At 42.7% G+C, this 22350-nt stretch overlaps 1 protein-coding gene across 1 annotated transcript in view; it reads right to left on the bottom strand.

The window, feature by feature from the left end:
- The window catches only part of LPAR3 (lysophosphatidic acid receptor 3), a 42565-nt gene that overhangs the window by 14318 nt on the left and 5897 nt on the right, over positions 1–22350 (bottom strand). Inside the window, exon 2 of the mRNA XM_048498828.1 lies at positions 9536–10292. Coding sequence (XP_048354785.1) covers positions 9536–10271 — 736 coding nt within the window. The 5' untranslated portion in view covers positions 10272–10292. The remainder of the gene's footprint in view (positions 1–9535; positions 10293–22350) is intronic.

The raw sequence follows: 22350 nt of genomic DNA, 5'->3' as shown, positions 1-22350 counted from the left end.
GCAGTGGGGAGATCGCAAGGAAACCTGGCTATTTCGGGTGACTATCCCAGGATTAATCGCCAGTGGGAAATCGCCCAAGAATGACTCCATTAAAAGGATCTTGATTGGGTTCTGTGGGACAAAACCAATAGGGTTAATTCTAAGCTACAAAAGATATATCGGGCCACCAGAGGCGGCTTTAGTCCAGACTGCAGTGGTATTCCCAATGTATTTCTTCTCTGCTTCTTCCCCCGATGGTTCCCAGTCACTTGTGCTGAGACATATCACAGTGCACATGGGGAACGATATTGCCAGGTAATAATCATCACCCTTGATAAGGAGCATTATGTGCTCCAGTATCCAGAACTTCATGGAATGTGTATTCAGTGTATTCAGTATACTCCTGGGCATGCACAAATAAAAATGCAAGGCCCGTCACACTATTATGACAAGCTTTTTTCTATTATAATACTGATAATAAAAAGCTATCAATACAACTATAATACCAGTAGTATTACAATAGTATAATCTTCTTATATATATAAAAATCTAACAGTGTGTTTGTCCCTGATGGTGTCCCTCAGAAGCTGCTGGACGGATCGCCCCCAAATTTTCACAGGATGTCCCTCCCTGCTGCTGGCAGGTACTTGGACCTTCAAACCGCCAAAAGTCCATACCTGAGCCAGGTAAAACATCTTTTTCCTGGCGCACCAGGCCATGAAGCTGCCTCTGTTTAACTGTCACCCTTAGAATGTTCATGCAGCATGTCTGTCTGTGGCCGGAGGGCTTGGGATGAGGGCTGAGAATGTTCACTCAGATGGGCAAAGATGAACAGTGAAAACAGTAAATAGGTAATACTGTTAGGTAATACGAGTGGAAGTGAAACACATACACACTTTGCCGTGTGAGACGTCAGGTGGGGCTCCCCCCCCCGCTCACACACAGGTAACTTTCACTCTCTGTGCCTCACCCACTGCTACCACACAACACACAAACACATCCAGTTCATCCTCACACACCTCACTCTGCCCTCCCTCACATCCAACCACCACTTACCCACTTCCTCACCCATATTCGCCACAGCTCTCTTTTACTACAAGCAAGCTGGAGTTTGACTTTTTCTTCTAAGAAAATCCATGGGGTGGGGGCGAACCAACACTACTGGCTCCACTTCTTTTGCACATGGCCCTTTAAGAACCCAGGGAGCTGGCCTCGATCTGAGCGCCTCACCACCGTGCCTCTGCTGCCTGACTGGGATAGCCTCCTTGCCCCAGTTCTGCCTTACCCAAGCCAGGACTGTGTGTGGCAACCAGCCTCATGGACAGCGGGATTCGCACTCTGGACAGTTCCATTGTGGAATGGAAAGGGTTACATTATACTAAAAAAACAAGACTCCACCATATAACAATGTGAATTGAAAAGGGAAAGAGGGATTCCATTTGACCACCCCAAAGGCTATGCTGCGGATCATTGGACCTGCATGGACATCTGTGTGGGTTGCGGACTGTGATGAGAACGACAATTGCCACAGCACCGTGTGGCCGGGCCCTGCTAGTATACCATAAAAAGCTATCAATACACACCATGCTCAGCCAGCTATCAATACAACTCCTATCCTGAAAACAATCCTGGAAATTATGATCTTTGATCTGAAGGTCCTCTCTTCTGTGCCAGAAGATTGGCATTTTGCTGCTTTTTCTTAGAGATTAGGGGAAAGTCACTCTTTGCTTTTTACTTCAGTGCTCCAGCAACTGAAAACTAATCCCACTGTTAATGGTTTTAAAGCCAGTCTAGAGGCTAGAAGTTGCCTTGTAAACCAGAGAACAATTAGCATCCCTTTTGTTAGGATTCTGCTGGTTTCAGGACATCTTCCACTATGTATTATATGCTAAGAAGATAAGAAGAGGAAATATAAAATCAATTAAGGAAAAGAAAGCAAAAAAGTTGGATTGGTTCTGATCTCCCAAATACACACTGTGATTTTGCTTTATCTAAGATAACTGTAACCTCCTTATAAGGGCAGCAGTTAAGAACATATGTATGAGTTAGACCATTTGGTCCGTCTTACAATGATATATATAGCTGGGGGTTCCCAGCATGCTGCCTCCGGCCCACTGTGCCCATGGACACCTTTTCTGGTGGCTGCCAAGTGTTTTTAGGAAGTTGGTGAGGCCAGGTAGAGTTTTTGTCTAGCAAGGCTTCTGACTGGCTAAGCAGACTTTGCTAAATGTGTTACTGAAGATAAACTGTGGCAATCATATTGTGTCTGGCTCTGCCTCCTGCAGCAGCCATTATCTTGCTGTGGGCACACCACACTCAGCCAGAATTCCAAATGTGCCTGTTGACGCTAAAAGGTTGGAAACCCCTGATCTATCTTCAGAGCAACAGAAAAAGGTTTTATTATTATATCTTCATCCCATTCTTTATTATTATATCTTCATCCCATTCTTTATTGTTATATCTTCATCCCATTGGCTGTTTCCCAGCTTGTCATAACCACGTTGTGGTAGGTCAGGCTGAGCACCTGAGACTGGTTCTAAGTCATCCATTGAGCATCCAGCCTTAATATTCTTTCACCAAATGGTGACCATCTAATTGCTATTCCATTTGGGCCATACACTTCATCAAAGAAGCATCTGATATCCTCAATTTCCCTTGCCTTGAGAGATATCTTTCCCAGGCAACTATTATCTTGCTGATCCACTAATGAGGTTTAAAACTTGTGGCTTCAATCCAGTCCATTTCAAGCAGTATCTTATTTCCGTCTCTATTGCCACACTTCCAGAGTATAAAGTTACCGTTGAGAACACTAAAACTTTTTGTTCCAGCTGTTCTCATCTCAATACTGGCTCCAATACTCCATGCAGGAATGAGTAGTGGGAATATGTGAATGACCCTTCTCTCCAATGCAGGCACCTGTGAAGATCGCACTATCCAAACCACACCACGCCCTATCTACACGACTTTCTCCTTCCTCTGACAAACACTATAGCAATTCACTCACCAGGACAGGCTTGTATATCTCTCTCACCACCTCCATTTCTCTTTAGACTCCCTTTAAATTAGTTCTATTTGCTCAGGTGAGGATTTAGTAGAAGTTAGGCTTTGTAGAACTTTAGTGTGTGTGTGCATGCATGTTTCCTACTATTCAATTGGTTAATTCCCCTGAGGCTTCTGACCTGTTAAAAGGCTGATGCCCTTTTAGTCATATACACATGTGGCCTGTTTGGGTAACACTTTCTTCTAGCTGAAATAAGACAGATGGGGAGTACTGTTCACACATATGTTTATGGGTACAGAAGGATGACTTGTGGAACTCCACATGGACCATACCAGGAGGGTGAGAACAATTAGAAGACTCCCCTCTATGAGACTGCTTTTGAAGCCAGGATCTTCCCTACAGAATTAGGAAGTCAAAATATCTGATTATTTGATTATTCTGTTCACTGGATTTTAAACTAAGCATAACAGTGGACTGGAAAAAGGGGGAGTTGCAAGGTGGGATCAAAGTATTATTTTATTACATTAATATCTGGCCTTTCTTCCACAAAGGCAGGTATAGATTCCCCAGGTGGTCTTCCATCTAGATATGCTTCAACCCTTTGGGGCTGGCTCCTCATATCTGCAGGAATACCTCTTCCCGTATTCTCTGCCACAACAGCTTTGCTTATCTGATCAGGGCTTTCTGCAAGCACCACCTGGCAAAAATCAATGACTGCCCATACATGTGCATTCTTCTGTAGCCCCCCTCTCATGGAGAGGCTCCCACTCCCCTTGCTTTCTGCAAACGATGCAAAACTAAATTATTCAGGAGGACTTTGTCACAGAGGTAATAAGGCTGTACTAAAATGAAATGGTTCAGAAAACTGCTTTGATAAAGGGATAGACAGAGGCGTAGCTAGGGAAAATGGAACCCAGTGCAAATTCTGAATTTTGCGGGGGCATGTTCGTTTGTGTTTTTTGTATTTTTAGTGTTTATTTCAGTTTTTGGCCTGCAGGGGCGCAGTTTTTAGGCTAATAACACCAAACTTTCAGGTTATCTTCAGGAGACTCTCCTTCTGATACCACCCAGGTTTGGTAAAGTTTGGTTCAGGGGGTCCAAAGTTACGGACCCTCAAAGGTGTAGCCCCCATCTCCTATTAGCTCCCGAAACAATGGGGGGTGGGGGCACAATGTAACAGACTTGCCTCACCTTGAAGGGTAGGTGTGAAACAGTCCTGCTTATAGAGGCCTGGGTGACACTTAAAGTAATCCACAGGCCCCAATTTACATAGAAGCAATGTGATTGGTCGTTGGGAGACACAGTTGCCTATGGCCAATGTTAGGGGGCGATATAATGCTGACAAGATAGACAGAGCAGAGCCTGTCAGAAGAGAAGGAGACAGCAGAACAGTCTTGTGTGTGCTGAAATGAACAGCTTGGAGTTCTGCTCAGTACAGATCAGATCTGAACAGATCAGTTTGAGAACAGCTTGTGTTCAGTTTGAGAGCAGAGTCTGAAGAGTGGAGTCTCTCAGTTCTGACTCTTTTGAAGAGGGATTCTGATCCAGCTCAGATAACTGACAGAATTCTGGTAACTCTCTTCAAGCGGAGGAAGCTCGTGCAAGGCCAAGGAAGGCCCTGGCTTTTGGTGCAGAGCGAAGCACTGGCCAGAGGCTTGTCAGCGGACACTGACCGGATCTAGGAGTCTGTCCAGCCCCTGTACCATACCAGTCTGCAGAGGGCCCCAAACCTCTGCAGAGAGGGTTTGGTGTGTGTGAGTGAGGGAGGCTGTGTAATGCCTGAAACTCACAGGGCCAGGACTGAGGGTGTGTGAAACAGTGGGTAGTGGAAGAATAAGGTCAAGGGTGCATCTGTAGAGAAAAGTAAATCATATTAAAGCCAATTCGTTTATTGAAAGACACCTGAGTGTGTCTGTGTGCGTGTTAAGTCTGAAGAACCACCAAATATCAAAAGCTTATTTGAAGGTTATTTCTGAGCCAGTTAAAGGAGATTCTTTTATTTCAAAAATAAACTTTTATTTATTTTGTTCAAATTCCCTCGTGCCAGCACGTGTCTGTGTGTGTGATTAATAACGTGGGTGACTGACTAGAAACCCCAGCCATCATGAGTTCACTCCAAAATTATTAATTGAGGGACCCTGTAGGAACTTCCCCTCAAGCAAGAGTGACTGAGAGGTGGGAATCCTTGAAAGACTGGTGGCTAGAAGCAGTGTGGGGTTTTCTAGATATCCTTAAGTAGTTGGTGGCAGCGAAAGTTAAATAAAAGAGGGTTCCAGAAAACAACAACCAGGAATCCCTTTTTCTCTCTGGCCAATCTGCTATACTTGGTGGCCAGTAGCGTGGTATACTCGCCACACACCCACTTTGGGAGTCAATATCTTTTGACCCCCTGAACCAAACCTCACCAAACCTGGGTGGTATCATCAGGAGAGTCTGCTAAAGATACTCTGAAATTTTGGTGCTGCTAGGCTAAAAACCACACCCCCTGCAGGCCAAACAGTGAAAAAACACTAAAAATACAAAAAACACAAACCTGATTTTTTGTGCGCCCCCCCCCCCCTCCGGTGCGCGCGCCCGTTGCAACACGCACCCCCTGGCCCCTTGTAGCTTCGCATAATCCTGCAGGGGAAAAAAGAATGTGAAGTTTGTGATCTGAACTGCAATATAGCAGTGCTAATTCAGTCCAGTATTTTTAAAGCTCAAATGCTCGAATTACCAGGAATTCCAACCCTAAATCTGGAGAAGTGAAGCTAGCCTGAACAATTGCAGCAGATGCCGGGTCAAGGTTTGCATACACAACTATCACTTCAAAGCAGTCAGCCTCATCCAGAGTTCCACAGGTAGTCTGATGGGTACACAGTATTCCTGGCAGTTTGCACATTCCATGGAGATGCATGTGTCTTCCTGCCATTGCAGCAAACAGCTGAGGTGTTAGACATATCAAGACAAAGAGCACGCGATGGTGTATGCTTCCTTGAGAAAAATTTACAGTAGAAAAGTAGGATATAAATCTTCTAAATAAAGACAAGAAGCCTTTGGCTTGTGGTTTGCTTTCTGTCAAGAAACCAAAGTTCCTTGTTTTTACTTAACCAGTGAATAATAAAGAACAGCTAAATTGGGGCTGTTACCTTCTCAGACAAAATTTCTATTTAGGGCCATTTTCTCCTAAATCTCCAGTTTTCATTGGGCCAATTACTTTATCTCAGTCTCAGCCCCTTGTTTCTAGTAGGAGTGCCAGTGTAATATAATAGTTAATGAGTTGTACTGAGATCTGGCATGGTGATGGTGGAAAGTGCGATCACATCATAGCCAACTGATGGTTTCCCCATACTGTTTTCAGGGCAAGTAACATTCAGAAGCATACCCTTTCTCAGGGAAAGATGAAAATGTGGTCAAGTGCAGCGGAAGTTGCAGCAGTATACCACTGCATTGTAAAGTAGGGCAAATTGTCTTTAAAGATTAAAGAAGCTTACCTACATGCCAGCTTCGTCAAAACTATTATTGTTTGCAATGGCAAGCATAGTGTTTTGATAAAAGAGCATGTACAGAGCTCTGGACAGCTATATAGTAACACTTTTATTTTCTACAGTTGCGCCTGCCATTTTGGGGGCTCTGTGGTGGGTGCAACTGTAGAAAACGGAAGTGTTGCTATATAGCCATCCGGAGCACTAGACATGCTCTTTTATCAAAATGCTACCTTTAACATTGCAAATTATAACAGTTTTGATGAAGTCAGCGCATAAGTAAGCTTCTTTAATCTTTAAAGCAAAACTCTGGGGCAGGGGAAGAGAGGAAAATGGGGTTTGATCCACATCTCCCCTCAGCTTTCCCTGATGAGCTTGCCTTTGCCTGCTTCTGATAGTGTCCTTTGATTTCCTTGCTGATCTCCCACCCAAACAGTAACCAGGGCAGCTTCTGAGATCTAACAATTGGGCTAGCAATCATAATTGCAATGTTGGCAAAGAGAAACATTCAAATGCAAGAAATCTGACTTTCTTAAACCTACAATAGACTTCCAAGGCAATCCTAAACAAACTGAGCAGTGTAATCCAACTTCCACTAGGACTGTACTATAATTTTGGGTTCAAACGGTGGTAAAGAAGCTACAGTCCACATTTTCATGATTCAAGTCACTGTGGCTAACACGTAGGAACTTGTTGCCAACTAAGATGTCACCCATATAGTCCAACGCTTACATTTATTGCTCATCAAACAGACAGGATAGTTCTTCAAAAATCCAAAAGGACTTAAAAGCTCAGAAATACATGTTTGTAGTTTTGTTTTGGTGTTTTAAGCAAAACAAGATACTTACAATCAATTAATAGGCTGGAGTAACTCTGCATAGGATTTCTCTCTGTTAAGAATTTTGCCACACAGAAACTGTATTTTCTATCTTTTCACTAAAACAGCGAACATGGAAACTTTTTTTAAAAAAACTCAGAGAGCTTGGATTTCCCACATTTCAACAAATTGTTCACAGGCCCAACAGAAATACTACACAGGCTGCATTTTGGGCTATCAATCCCTGCATTTGTTTACTGTCATATTAGAGGGACAGACAAAGAACAACGTGTAGTTCTGCATGGACAGAACTAAAAGGGGATTATTATTAAACTGAACTTGGATCAGTGTAACAATGACTATGTCTCACAATGGAAAGACTATATCCTGGAGGCCTAAGTTACCTTTCAGTGCACTGGTTCTGCCAAGTGATTTTTACAGCCAATGCTGGTGAATTGTTTTTACTTTGAGTTACTGTTTCAAGAAACAAAGGTCTGCCAGAGAAAGGCAAACTCCAGACTTCAGCCTGTCCTTGGGTGTACATAAGAAAGATAAGTAATTCTGTAAATTCTTGTGGGAGCAACAGAGGCATCCCCCTTACTGCTATCTCAGAATGTTATAAGAAGAACAGGAATTTCTCTCCTGCGACATAGCAATTCCTCCTTTTGTTCTCTGATTTAAAAAATGGCTACTAGAGATTTAGTTCTGAAACATTCTATTCAATGTCTTGTGGAGAATACAACATACAGGACAATTCCATTGTGCTTTGTGTTTTGGATTATCTGCTCAGCAGCTAGTATCCAAAACTTAACAAATCATTGCAAAGAGTCTGCATTTATGGGAAATGGGAATGGAAATCAGACATAGTCACTGAAGTGACCCTTCTAAGGATTTCCTTAAATTATGGGTCAGAACAGGAGTTTCTAAGAACCACAATGGCATTCCAGAAGATTGTCAGACATTAGGCAAAGAGGACAAAAGGTTAGATGGAGATAGAAGCATGATCTCCAGAAAAAGTGGGAATGAAGATAACTTGCATGTATCATTGAAAAATCACTCATTTATCACAGGGCTTCTATAATAGGTACACCACAGAGATACTGGTTTCAAAAATGGTCATTTTTAAAAGCTGGGTAGGAAAGAATTCAGGCTACAATTTCCCTCTTATTGTCTTTCAGTGCTCATATTGAATGATCTTTGCAGTGTGCCCAAGCCCATAAACATTTTTAATACTACTACTACAGATATTGCATTCTGTGTCCAAAGAGCTTCACATATGGGTCTTTATTTTACAAATTGTAAGTAGCTGCAGAATTTGCACACACACACACACCCTTCTAACAGCCTCCAGAAAGTTGGGGCCAGTGGGGTGCAATGATTAGAGTGTCATACAAGGATCTGTGTCTAGGTTTAAATTCTGATTCTGCTATAGAAACTTGCTGGGTGACTTTGGGTTGGTCATACACTCTCAGACTAACTTACCTCACAGGGCTATGATAATAAAACGAGGAAGAGAAGTAGGCTGTTTTGGATCCCCTTAAGGACAAATGAACTAACTAACTAAACAGTTATTTGTAGTTATTCTGACATGCTGAATCAGTGCTTCTGGTTTGACCATATCTATCCAACAACAATCTACATTGCACAGAGAAGAAAGTGGGAAGGGAGGTACTGTGCATTAGGTTTGGTCTCAGAATAAATGGGGCAGGTCCAATAAGAAAGAATGTACAGGCCATCATGACGATACAGTTCATTTGTAGAAGGTTGCTGTGGCTCACGTTCCTAGTTTTACAATATCAAATGAGGAATGTGAGAATCTCTCAGGTTGATATTTCAAAAATTAAACTCACAAGAAGAAATGTGTGATCAAGGGCTAAGATTAACTCAACAGTTGATCTTAAACATAGATGAGACAGGCAGGAGCACTTAAAGATGGAATTTAGGACTCACAAGCACCACTAAGTTCAAGAAGGGCAGAAATATCTTTCTGCAGGATGGAGTCAAATATCTCCTTCCCACAGTGGATCACAAAAGACGCAACAGGAAACTAACTGTATGATGAGCAGCAAGGCAAATATAATTGAGAACCCATAACCATAAGAGACTTTTCAACAGTCTTTTCAAGGAACCTGATGAAAGCGGATTGCGCATGGGTCAAAAACAGCGGTGTGAAAATGGTGTAAACCCTTTTACACCATTTTAAACAATTTTACACTGTTTTCACACCGCTGTTTTTGGCCCATGCAGAATCTGCTGAAGATTCAAGTATCTTACCTAACACAGCCATAACAGTCTTCATAAGCTTCATCGGAGTCCTTCTGCGGCTCATGGATCCACTGGTATGAGGAGATAAAACATTTGTTTTCCTTTGGACGTACATGTAGATTCTGATGTACACCACCACCATGATGAAGAAAACCCCAAGATTGGAAACTGTCCAGAATATCAGGTAACTCCTGCTGTAAATAGGTGCCAAGGAAGAACATGTTGAAATGTCACAGAGGCAGTTCCAGCCCAATGTGGGCACTGCACCCATGAAAATAGCTACGGCCCATATCAACAAAATGAAAAGGGTGACTCTCTTTTTTGTGAGGTTACTGTGAACACTCATCCGCACCACCGACATGTGCCGCTCAACAGCTATTACTAGTAAATTGGCCAGAGAAGCAGTCAGGCTGGTGTCCAGAAGTCCTTGGCGCAAAAACCACCGGTTAACAGTTAATGTTTTGGATACTGGACCAGTGTTGAACATCAAGAATACATAAGCAATGCCAGCAAAAAAGTCTGCAGCAGCTAGATTGGCAAGCAAATAGTAGAAAGGGAAGTGGAATTTCTTGTTTTTGACCACAGCAGCTATGACCAGTGAATTTGAGAGGAAAATGAAGAGGCAGAAGAAAGTCCCAAAGCATAAAACAATGACAAGAGTTGTCCCCGACCACTCGTCTGCTGTGTGTGTCTTACTCCTGTTGTAAAAAAAGTCCATGCGTTTATCATAGTAGCATTCATTCATCCTGGAGTGGGAGATTGCATCCTAGGAGAGAAAAGTGAAAAATGAAGTTAGAACTGTTTCCCCCATTTTTTTCACAGTTAGAGCCTAGTTAGATGATATGTTGCTCCTTAGCAATTAGGTACTGTCAAGCATATGTGTGCTGAGAATTGATTCTCAGGTGCACGAGGACTGACTTGGATTGGGACTACAACTTGTGAGGAAAGGGATCTTAAGATACTCTAATGCCATTTCCCCAACCTGAAACAGCTGGAAGTTTGGGGTTTGCTTTGTTGGGGAACTAACGTGTATTTGTAGTACTGTTGTGGTCTCCAGGGTCCCCTAACTTCAGTTTCAGAAGCACTGAGCTAGCTGATTCTCAAAGCTCAAATGTGGATGCATAGTTGTTGTTGTTTTTAGTTCAGTACACATAAGCAGTCTTTTAAAACAGCAGTTGTTCATAAAACAAGAAAACAGGAACTGGGAATAAGGCTAAGAAGAATAATTTCTGTTCCTGGAAAATATTTACAGAATTTTTCAGGGAACATACAACTCTAAATGTTTTTTTTAAAAGAATAAACCATTTAAGACATAGTGGTTGCAAAGGAGGGGAGGGTGACATTTTTAAAATCAGCTTGTGATCTATTTAGCAGCCATGTGTCTGACATGTATTTGCTTAAATTTTATATAATTTACATATGATAGTATAATGATCTTTCTTAAATTACTAGCTTTATTTATATACAAGTGTTAATTATGCAAATGTCCTTGGCAGTCTCTAATTGTATCTCCTGCCAATTTCTGCAGGGTTACTCTCTTCTTTATCTCTTCTAGTTTAAGATACTGGTGTTACGGTCAACAATATCCAGACTGATATAATTTCAAGTCAACTCTGTCAAATTCCTCCTATCAGCTCTTGTCAATCCATTTCTTAGAGATGGGAAATCTGCTTTGATCCTTTGATCCATAAGCCTTTTTTGAGTCCATATTTTTCAGAATTGCCTTTCAGATTCATTTTCCCCATTGGCCTTTGAAGCAGCAATATTTCAAATGGTTTTAGAAGGAACTGAATATTCATTGTTGGAGACTGGCATGGGAGACCAATCTGGTACTTTTTGTATCTTTGAACTGTTTTAAATAGTTCTAGGAGTTTTCATAGTCTTGTAGCTATTATGCATGTGCCTGGCATCCATTTGTCTATCTTAAGCCCTTTATGGAATAAAATGGGTGGAAGATAAATATACTGACAATATCTAGCTCTGTATATCCTTATCTAAATCTCTTGAGTAGAAGTCTGGAACAGCTGCCTGGCTGTTATGGCACTTCCAGCCTGCAGCTTATAATTCGATCCAGGTCTGGCTGAGGACCCAAGCAGAACATTCTAGAACAAAAAAGCTCCAGGAAATGGCAGTTTAATATACAATTCTATCGTCATCTTTCAATGGAAAAGAGCATAGTTTGTTCCAGATTTCTACAATCCTAATGCATTGTTTATTGAATGTCCCATTTTGTTGACTGTATTGATTGACTATGTGTAATCTCCCTTCAGTTTCAGTGAGAAAGACAGACTATAAATAATGTACATAAAGACATACATACATAAAAATAACTTGCTATCTTTCATGTATGCTTAGCCACTAATAATATTTACTTATTTAAAACATTTATTTAACCTCTTTTCTCCTGACCCTCTAGGGCCCAAGAAGGGTATCAACAATATCAAAACAATATCAAAACAATTAGATTGAACAATAAACATTAAAACAATAGTATAACAACCAAAATTTAAATGTAAAGCTTCATATTATGGAAGAATGTTGCTAAACTAGATGGTATTCTCTTTAGTTAAGGTAGGTCATAACTTGTAAGAACAGTCTCACACTTAACACAAATAACACAACCTCTCTTCATCCCTACACCAAATCCCACCTGTAAGCCACATAACTCACTATATTTCTTTCCAGTAACTATGACTGCACAAACATCATGTCTGTTGCTCATTCACTACCATGTCAAGCCCTGCCTCTACTTGTTCTGTCAATGCTGTGCTGGCAAGTACAAGATGACAAGCTTTTCCTGTTGACAAGGTTAATAGAGAAACACTAAAGAATGAAAACACATATAAGGCAACCAATCATTTAAGTAAAGGAGTACAGACACAAAGGAAGAGAAAGAGAGGATGGAATGCCTCTGTAGGCAAGGTAATTCTGGTCAAGGAAGAGACATCAACCACCAGAAGACATCTACTTTGAAGTGCTCTATTTTATTCAATGGACTTACTCCCAGGAAACTGTTCTCAGGAATCAGGGACGTACGTATAGATTTTTTAGGGGGGGGGGCTTCGGGGTTGGGTCCACATGCCTCCCCAAGCCACGCCCCCCAGCCTAGCGCTTATAAAAGCAGCTCTCTAAAGCCAGGGACGGCAGACTCCCCCGCCCTTTCCTCCCCCTCCCCTCCCCTCTGGGCAGAGGCATAGAGGGAAAATGGAGCCCAGTGCAAAATCTGAGTTTTGCACCCCCCCTCTCCCGGGCAGCCACTGTGATGCTGGAATCCACCCCCAAACAGCATCACTTTCAATGGTGTTTAAACTAGAGAGCCCAAATTCTCCTTTTAAATCCACCTTAAAGGGAGAATCTGGGGTCCCCAGTTAAACAACATTGAAAGTGATGCTGTTTGGGGTGGATTATCCCCCACCCTGAAACAGCATCACCTTCAATGTGGCATAGTGGTTAAGAGCAGGTGCATTCTAATCTGGAGGAACCGGGTTTGATTCCCTGCTCTGCCACTTGAGCTGTGGAGGCTTATCTGGGGAATTCAGATTAGCCTGTGCACTCCCACACACGCCACTTGGGTGACCTTGGGCTAGTCACAGCTTTTCGGAGCTCTCTCAGCCCCACCCACCTCACAGGGTGTTTGTTGTGAGGGGGAAGGGCAAGGAGATTGTAAGCCCCTTTGAGTCTCCTACAGGATATAAATCCAAACTCCTCCTCCTCCTCCTCCTCCTCCTCCTCCTCCTCCTCCTCCTCCTCTTCTTCTTCTTCTTCTTCTTCTTCTTCTTCTTCTTCTTCTTCTTCTTCTTCTTCTTCTTCCTCTTTCTCTTCCTCTTCTTCTTCTAAACTGAGGACCTCAGATTCTCCCTTTAAATCCATGCCGAAGGGGGTGGATTTAAAAGGAGAATCTGGGGAAATTTGGGGGGTGCCTGCTGTCAGGGATGCAATTGTTAAGCTAGAACAGAGGTGGGAACTCAGTGCTCGAGAGTCATGATGCTCTTCTGCTCTTGCACTGTTGCTCCATCTAGCTGAACCGCATGCCTTATCCTTTTGCTCACCCTGGCAGGCAGCAGGGCAGGGCGCACTAACTGTCCGTGGTTATTGGGTCATGCCATGGGCTTTCCTCTTGTCCCAGCCTCTATTCGGGGGCAGGCGCTTTCCCGGCGGCCGGCAAGGCTGAGCCGCTGGCCCAATCCTTGCCCGCCCTGCAGGCAGCAGGGCGGATGCATCCATGCGCTTCTCAGAATGAGCGGAGTAAAAGGTTTTTTAAAAGCCAATATATATATAGTGTTATCTTTATTTTAAATGTCAAAAATTATTTGCGGCTCCAAGTGTTTTCTTTTCCCATGGAAAACGGGTCCAAATGGCTCTTTGAGTGTTAAAGGTTCCCTACCCCTGAGCTAGAAGCACCAAACTTTCAGGGTATCTTTAGGAGTCTCTCCTATTGATACCGCCCAGGTTTGGTGAAGTTTGGATCAGGGGGTCCAAAGTTATGGACCCTCAAAGGTGTAGCCCCCATCTCCTATTAGCTCCCATTGGAAACAATGGGGGATGGGGGCACCCCCTTTGGGAGTCCATAGCTTTGGACTCCCTGGACCAAACTTCACAAAGCCTGGGTGGTATCAATAAGAGACTCTCCTGATAATATATCCCAGGTTTGGTGAAGTTTGGTTCAGGGTGTCCAAAGTTATGGACCCTCAAAGATGTAACCCCCATCTTCTATTAGCCCCCATTGGAAACAATAGAGGATGGGGGCACCCCCTTTGGGAGTCCATAACTTTGGACCCCCTGAACCAAACCTCACCAAAACCAGGTAGTATCATCAGAAGAGTCCCCCAAACAATCCCTGAAAGTGCTGCTAGCCCAAACAATGCGCCCCCTGCAGGCCAAAAACCGAAAAAGCACTATTAAAATAAATGGAAACTCCACAAAAGGGTATGAGCTGAGCTATGAACATGAATGGGGGGGGGTTCAAAACCCGAGAAACCGCTATTTCTCTCACGGGCCCATGTCAGGAATGCAGCCTGAGAATCATACCTTTTGTTAATCTATACATGAATTTGTTGAGAACTTTCTTGAGGGTCCATTCACCCAAACATTTTTACCCTTCCTTGAACTGCAGGGAGCTATTGAAGCACTCCACCATGGAAATGAATCTCGATGGACTGGCTGACCCATTGGCCTTGTTGCACTTCATGGCTTTTCCTCACCAAGGTAACACTGGGGTAATAATTTCATTATAATGATTCATTCTTGTGAATGCTCTTAATGAATGCCCCACTGCAAGGCCTTTTCAAAGAAGCCATACACATTGGGTTTGTCAGTCATGCAGTTCATAATAAGTCCCATGCAAATTTTTGCGATTTTAATGACCACCTATAATTTCACCTCATGGTAGGCAGTCATCTTCCCCTCAACCCAAATGCCTGCTTGGTTCCCAATTCCAATACAATCTTTGATTCAGCAGCAATTGGCAGGGGACTTGCTTAGGATTTCGGGTTATTGTGCTGATGTGGAATTTACAGCAACCTTTTTCAGTGTTTACCCACAATTCTTCCTTTACCTATACCAGGGGTAGGGAACCTGTGGCTCGAGAGCCGCATGCGGCTCTTCTGCCCTTGCACTGTGGCTCCACGAGCCGAGCCGCTGGCCCCATCCTTGCCCACCCTGCAGGCAGCAGGGTGGGTGCACCAACTGCCCATGGTCGGCTGGGCTGCGCCGCGGGCTTCATCCTTGCCCACCCTGCAGGCAGCAGGGCGGGCGCATCCATGCGCTTCTCAGAATGAGTGGAGTAAAAGGTTAAAAAACCCCTATATATATAGTGTTATCTTTATTTTAAATGTCAAAAATTATTTGCGGCTCCAAGTGTTTTCTTTTCCCGTGGAAAACGGGTCCAAATGGCTCTTTGAGTGTTAAAGGTTCCCTACCCCTGACCTATACATTTGCAAACTGGTGGGTGAGTGCAAAGATATCTTATTTTTAATCATCTTCAGAGAAAGTACACTTTTTCACATGTAGACTCTGACTGGGGATGCGGGGGGAAACCTTTGGCCTTCTATAAATTATTATATGTGGTAGTTCAAACCATTGCAGCTTTAAATTATTGTCCTGTATAGCAGACAGTAGTTATAGCTATTTGGCTGGCAGAAACAATCACAGCATTTACACGGCAGGCTTGTGGTAAAGTATCATTTACTATGAGACATAGTTTACAGAGCATCAGGAATATTGCACTAGAAATCATGAATATTGCTTTGTTTTTCAGTGTAAGACTGGGCCATATTCTTAAGTGACACTAACACTTTTTCTCAGGGAAATGATATGGTGGTCAGAGTGTCATATTACAAACTGGGAAACCCACGTTCAAATCTCCATTCTGCCATGGAATGTTGCTGGGTAATCTCCAGCCAGCCACTGTCTTAGCAAAACCTACCTTATACAGTTGCTACTGTGAGGATAAAGGTATGATGTAGGCCATTTGGATTCCCTATTGGGGAGTATGAAGAGGGGCATGGCTTCTATCTGTAATGTAAATCAGTTTAAGATAAAATGACTGGACCAAGATCACCCAGCAAGTTTCATGGCAAGTGGATATTTGAACTCAAGTGTCCCCAGTCCCACTCTAACACTCTAACCACTATACCATACAGGTTTTCCCAGTCTGCATGTTTTCTGAGAAAGAGAAGGTGAGCTAAGGAATCCAAGCAGATGGAAGAGGAAAAAAGGGAAGAGTGTACAAGCCTACATCTCTCGCTCCACTAGCCAAACCACAATATGTAGGAATTGACATTCAGTGTGTGGACATAAACCATTAGGGAGAGCTGGTGTACTGTAGAAGCTATAAGGATTGAGATATGAATCAGGAAGTCCACAATTCAAATGCCATCTCTTCCATGAATTCACATAGTGACCTTAGACAAACCACTTTCTGAACCTCAGCCCCCCTTCCCTGTGGTATGGAAAGTAACAATACTGACCTACCACACAATGCTATTGTAAGTTATATAAATACTTGAAGGCACCATACAAATACTAAGGATTGTTATTACATGAAAGCAGTGTCCTAAAGCTGCATAGAACATTGTTAACGTATGCTGCATGTAGATGTCCTTAGGTGGGCTGCTTTGTTTTCAAATTTGACAGGACATTTAGGGGAGAAAAATTACTGCTGTTAGTTCTCTTACCAAACCTTCTATAATATTTTAAATTAACGTGTTAAAAACACTGTTAACATGTCTAGTATGAAAAGCTTTACCATGCATTGGGCACAGATCATCTACTAAACACGTTAATATGTTATTTTAATATTTCCATAAGAACTCCTAGCACGTTCACAAACAAATACACATCATTGTATTATTTGCAGAAACTAGCATTGTTTAAAAATAAAGTGGGGTAGGGGGAGGTACAACTGCTGACTTAAGGGAAAAAAGAATTAAATCACAGAGTAGTTCTGTATGTGTCTACAGAGAACAGGCATTAGTGCAAAGTCTTTTTTCAGAGTATATTCATTTGAGCCCCTGGGGCAATGTTTTAATGTGTCTCATTACAGCTTGAGAGTCTTTTCCTTCCAGTATATGTACTTACAACATTTGTATACTTTCGTTCTATTACTTGGGGGAGGGGGGGGGAGAGAAAGTATAATTAAATTTCCACCTTTCAGTTCACTGGGTTGCAAAACATGTACAACAGTCTGAAGTCAATTGATTAACTCAGGACTGTATCAAGCTTCCATGTGGGAAAGGAGGTATCTTGAACTGCTGATAGCCTGATGAAGATCGCTCATTGTGAGTTATATAGTACTGCTGGCCTCTAGTCTTCCAACCCTCCCATCTATTAGCCTACCCTGCTATTCAGATTACTGAACGGTCCTGCAGTTAAAAAAACCAACTTGAGTCAGCAAAAGGCTCCATAACCATTGCACAGATTCCCCCTTGGCTTTTCTTCTTCAGTGGAATGCAAAATACATTCTGAACTGTGGTAAGCACCTCAACATACATGCAGTGGAGTGGGTCTTTTAGCATCAGGTGAAACTCAGCACATTACTGCAGTGCAGTGTTGGCCCGAAATTATTTTCTGTACTCCAGGTAATCCCATACATTATGCCTGACTAGGTCCTTCCCACATATTTCAACCCATTGTTAGCTGCTGTCAAAAGAACATGCCACTTGTTCCAAACAAACACAGTGTACTTGCTTTTGCCCTTGGCTCCAGATTCTGACAAATGTTCATTAAAATTCCCATCCTAAGATTCTTTTTTTCATAACAGATTTTTTCCCCAAATGTTGAAAGGTGAAAGTTTTGAAATAAAATAGCTACAGTTAGTTATGACCCCTAAATTCTTCAACTCTGTGCATGTTACAGTGGTAGTTTGCAGTCATGTTTAAAAATCAATGGATTACAAGTGGGAATGTGCAAGGACTTGCAGGGTCTCTCTCTCTCTCTCTCTCTCTCTCTCACACACACACACACACACACACACACTCATTTTTCTCATTCATGAAAGCCCCCATAACCTCTCCCCCTTTCAAATCTTTCTCTCCTTCTTATCCAATAGCCAACCTAGCGTGAAGCACTAACCACTGCATAACACTGGATTTTATATGATAGTTGCTCTTGAAAAACAGCAAGTAGCCAGGCCCAAGTGAGTCATGCAAGTCAGGTAGTAGCAGGTATCCTGATGATAGCTACAATGCCAAGCCCAATGAGTTCTCCTTCCAAGGCAAAGTAGCCATGGAAAGGGCCCTGCAGAGGCGTAGCAAGGGGGGGAAGCGCCCAGTGCACTGGTGCGTCCTCCACCCTTGCCCCACCCCAGAACGTCCCCATCCCAGAACACCCCCCCACACACACCCCAGCCCCTTGGAACTATGCCTCTGGGGCCCTGCCATTTGCTTGAAAAAAAACAAGCCTAGAATGCTGTGGTTGCCTAGCATCATCCATTGAAGTCTTCTATTTCTTAAAGCTGCAAGAGCTCTTTTTAACATTTTGGATCTTAACCCTCATCCCTAGCAATCTTTCATTCCCCCTTTCTCTTCTCCCTCCCTCACTTCCCTGACAATTATCTCTCCTCTCTTTCTTCTTCTTCCCATTCTCTGTCAGTCTACCACCTCTATATCTACCCATCCCCTTCTCTGTCAATATCCCCCCATATCTCTTTCCCCACCTTACCTTGACTTTCTGTTCATCTGTGGAAGCTGCCCTTGCTCAGAGAGCTGCTGTGTCAGCTGCATGGTGCCTGGCAGCCAGCAGGGCCCCAAGCAGTCACTGCATCACTGGCAGGGCCCCCAGAAGCCAGTAAAGGTAGGGTCCTAGGCAAACATAAGGGCTTCCAGCAGCCAGCAGGACCTTGGGGAACTGCCATTTCAGATGCTGAGGTAGGTCATCTGCACATGCCCAGATAGTCATTATTATTTTGGAGAGGTTTAAACCCCCAATATAATTTTGTGAGTTTTAAGCTTTTTCTGCCAATGTAGGAGTCCCCCTAGTTTAGAGAAGAAACTCCTTTATGTCAGTGGGGGCCTGATCTGCAGATTTAGATAGCCATAGATTGGTCAACAAGTGGCTACTAGGTATAGATGTCAAAGAGAGATCTCAGTGGGAGACCGGATAGCAAATAAGATGTTAGTGAGGCATACAAGAACACAAAAAATTGAAACAAATCTATGCTGATTGATCTGAATTGGCAATTACGGACTGAGAAAGAACTTTTGGAGATGTGATAGATAGCTCAATGTAAGTGTTGACCTATGGCTAAAACAGAAGCAATTAAGATCTTGGGTGGTCCATAAAGTGCACATCTTTTAAAGGAAGAAAGATATATGAGCAGCTATTGGTCATGATGCTGAATGGATTTCACATGATCAAAGATAGAATACCTCTGAGTGCCAATTCTGGGAGATAACTCGAAGGGGGATTCTGACCTCTGTTCCCTTGTGGTGGATCTTCCAGTGCATCTGATTATTCATTGTGAGCAGTGGCGTATTTGCCTGGGGTACCCCTTGTCCCCGGGCACCACACTTCTGGTTTCGTGGGGGGCGCAAAATTGTCGCCCCACATCACCAGAAAGATGGCAGTGGGGGGCAGAGCCGGATGTCCATGGACTACAATTCCCATCAGCCCCTGCCAGCATGGGGCTGATGGGAATTGTAGTCCATGAACATCTGGAGAGCCGCAGGTTGCAGACCCCTGAACTAGAGAATGCAGAATTGATGCCAAACAGGGCTGGTGTACAACCAAAGAAATGCCACTGCTAATGCTTGATAGTGCCTGAGTCTGGGGTGACTTGGCAGAAAGGACACTTGCCTATTCCAGGTAGGGTGGCCAACCTCCAAGTGGGGCCTGGATATTTCCTGGAATCACAACTGATCTCCAAGCCACAGAAATCAATTCCTCTGCGGAAAATGGCTGCTTTGGAAGGTGGACTGTATGGAATTCTATGCCGCTGAAGTCCCTCCCCTCCGCAACCCTCCCAAGGCTTCACTACCAAACCCCAGGAATTTCCCACCCTAGATTTAGCACCCTAATTTCAGGACATTTCTAGCATACATATATTGTGTGCTACAATAGTGAATGAGGAGAAACATGCGGGTTGGCTAGCTCCCCTGACTGAAAATAGATTTCCCAAAAAATGTTCAACCCCCACCCCCCCCACACACACACACAACCTTGCTTTCCACTCGTTTGTACACTTAAAGAGGTTCCGTAACACATGCATGTGACAGGTATATAATATGCATTTCAACAACATAGTTATTCGGAGCATTCCCATGGCTTGTGGAGTGGGAAACCAGTGTGTCTCCATATATAAGTACCTTGAAGCAGCAGAGAGCACTTACATTTTCACTGCTCATTAAAAAACAAACAAACAGGGATATGATTGCACCAAGAAACCATGAGGTAATTCTAAGTAAACAAGCAACAGAGTGAAGGTGCAGGAGAAAAGAATGTTGAGAAACAACATGCACACATGACACATAAAGGCTTTGGTAGTGATTTAATTATGTTCTTGTTAAATTAATCTGGCCATCTCTATAACTGACCATGAACCATTAACTCTTCACTTAGTGCAACAATACCACAAGCAATCCAAGCTGTAGTGAAAAGGTTTGCAACCAGATCTCTCTAGCTGAGCACCAGTTTGCAAAAGTAATGGCCTATTTTTTGGCATCAGAACACCCAGGCTTAGTCAAGAAAATGTTTAAAGACCCACTAAATGTACAACTACTGAAAGTCAAAACTACAAATTTATTACACATTAAAATAATCTACACATATGAAAGGCTTTTAACCCTAACAAACAGATGCATTTCAGCCAAATGGCCTTCCTCAGTAATCAAAATTAATACATTTGTTCCAGTTAGAAGAATTTCCTATGTCTGAGGTATTATAATGTTTTGCCCTAGCAGTATTGGGCATGACTGGCATATTGTATTACACTTTGAAAGAGGAAATAACTTTGTGTGGAAGACCTGGGTGCCAATCTAAGCAACTCTTCAACAATTGGTCATTAAAAAAGCTTTATAACTGTGTTTTGTATTCAGGAAGCTTGACACTGCATTAATGTATTAATTTTGACCACTGAGGAGGGCTGTTTGGCCACAATACTTGTATGTATTATAAGTGTTCTTTGGTATGTATGAGGTAGGCTATTGTAGACTTTTTATATGTGTAGATAATTTTAATTTGTAATAAATACATTTGTGGTTTTGAAATTCAGTAGGTATACATTTAGTGGCTCTTTAAATATTTTCTTGACCTTCTTGGTGGTTAATTCTAGTTTTGTAGGGTTATGTTTGCTTTCCTCTTTTGTATGTTTAGTCAAGAATGTCTCATGGGACAGAAGAAAATAACTGGAAAAGATTTCTGTATCACTGGTAAAAAGGGAAGAGACAGAATATATCTGGGTTTCCTGGCTTTTATGTAATATTTCTTATATTTTCAAAGAACTACATTTATCAGGCTGGGCCAACCAATTTTGCTGTCTAATACTACCAGTCTGGAAAAACTTCAAGCAGAACAAGCTGAGCTAACTCTTTGGAAACACTGTGGAAAATGTACAAAAGTTTTGTTTGTGATATACTCACTGGCACAAATTCAAACAATGATCAAGCAAATACACGTTTGTGGTAGCAGAAATTAGCATTTCATAATACCCAGACTATGAATTCAAAATACTAGAAAACCAACATTACCCATAAAGGAAAACATGTATAGGTTGGATCCAACCATCCATCAGCAGAAGTTGCGGACAGCTTCCCCCTCCCCAACAGTCCCTTCTGACCCCAAGAAAGTTGATTCCTAGGATTACGGGATAAGGGTGGACCAATAGCCACATGGGTTAGGTAGCGGCAGAGGAGAGGGATAACAGTGTGAAACTGTCCTTTCTGACTCTTCCATCACTGATGGAAGAGGGTAGCAACCATACAACATTCTTCACTACTGTACTCCAACCACATGGTCCTGTGCTGGTCTCACACGCCTGATCTGGGAATCAGCTTTCCTGGTATCCAAACATACTACTAGGGGGAGCAAAAAGGGGAGAATACCATCAACCTGATCAATTGATATGTCTCTATACCAGTGATGGTGAACCTATGACATGTTTGTCAAAGGTGACACTCCACAACATTTTGGGTGACATGCTAGTATTCATCAACACCTGACAACAACTATTCTCCTTGTTTGAGTGTGAGTCACTTTTGTAGTTATTTGACATTTCTTTGTATAATACATAGCACCACACATGATTGCACTGTATCTTTTTTAAAAAATTAATGAATATGTAAACAATTGTTTCTATTTTGTTCGGGGACAGCAGGGGGGGGGGGGGGGCC

Source organism: Sphaerodactylus townsendi, linkage group LG05, assembly GCF_021028975.2.
Source record: "Sphaerodactylus townsendi isolate TG3544 linkage group LG05, MPM_Stown_v2.3, whole genome shotgun sequence".
Lineage (NCBI taxonomy): Eukaryota > Metazoa > Chordata > Lepidosauria > Squamata > Sphaerodactylidae > Sphaerodactylus > Sphaerodactylus townsendi.
This window is presented reverse-complemented; position numbering and strand designations above follow the sequence as displayed.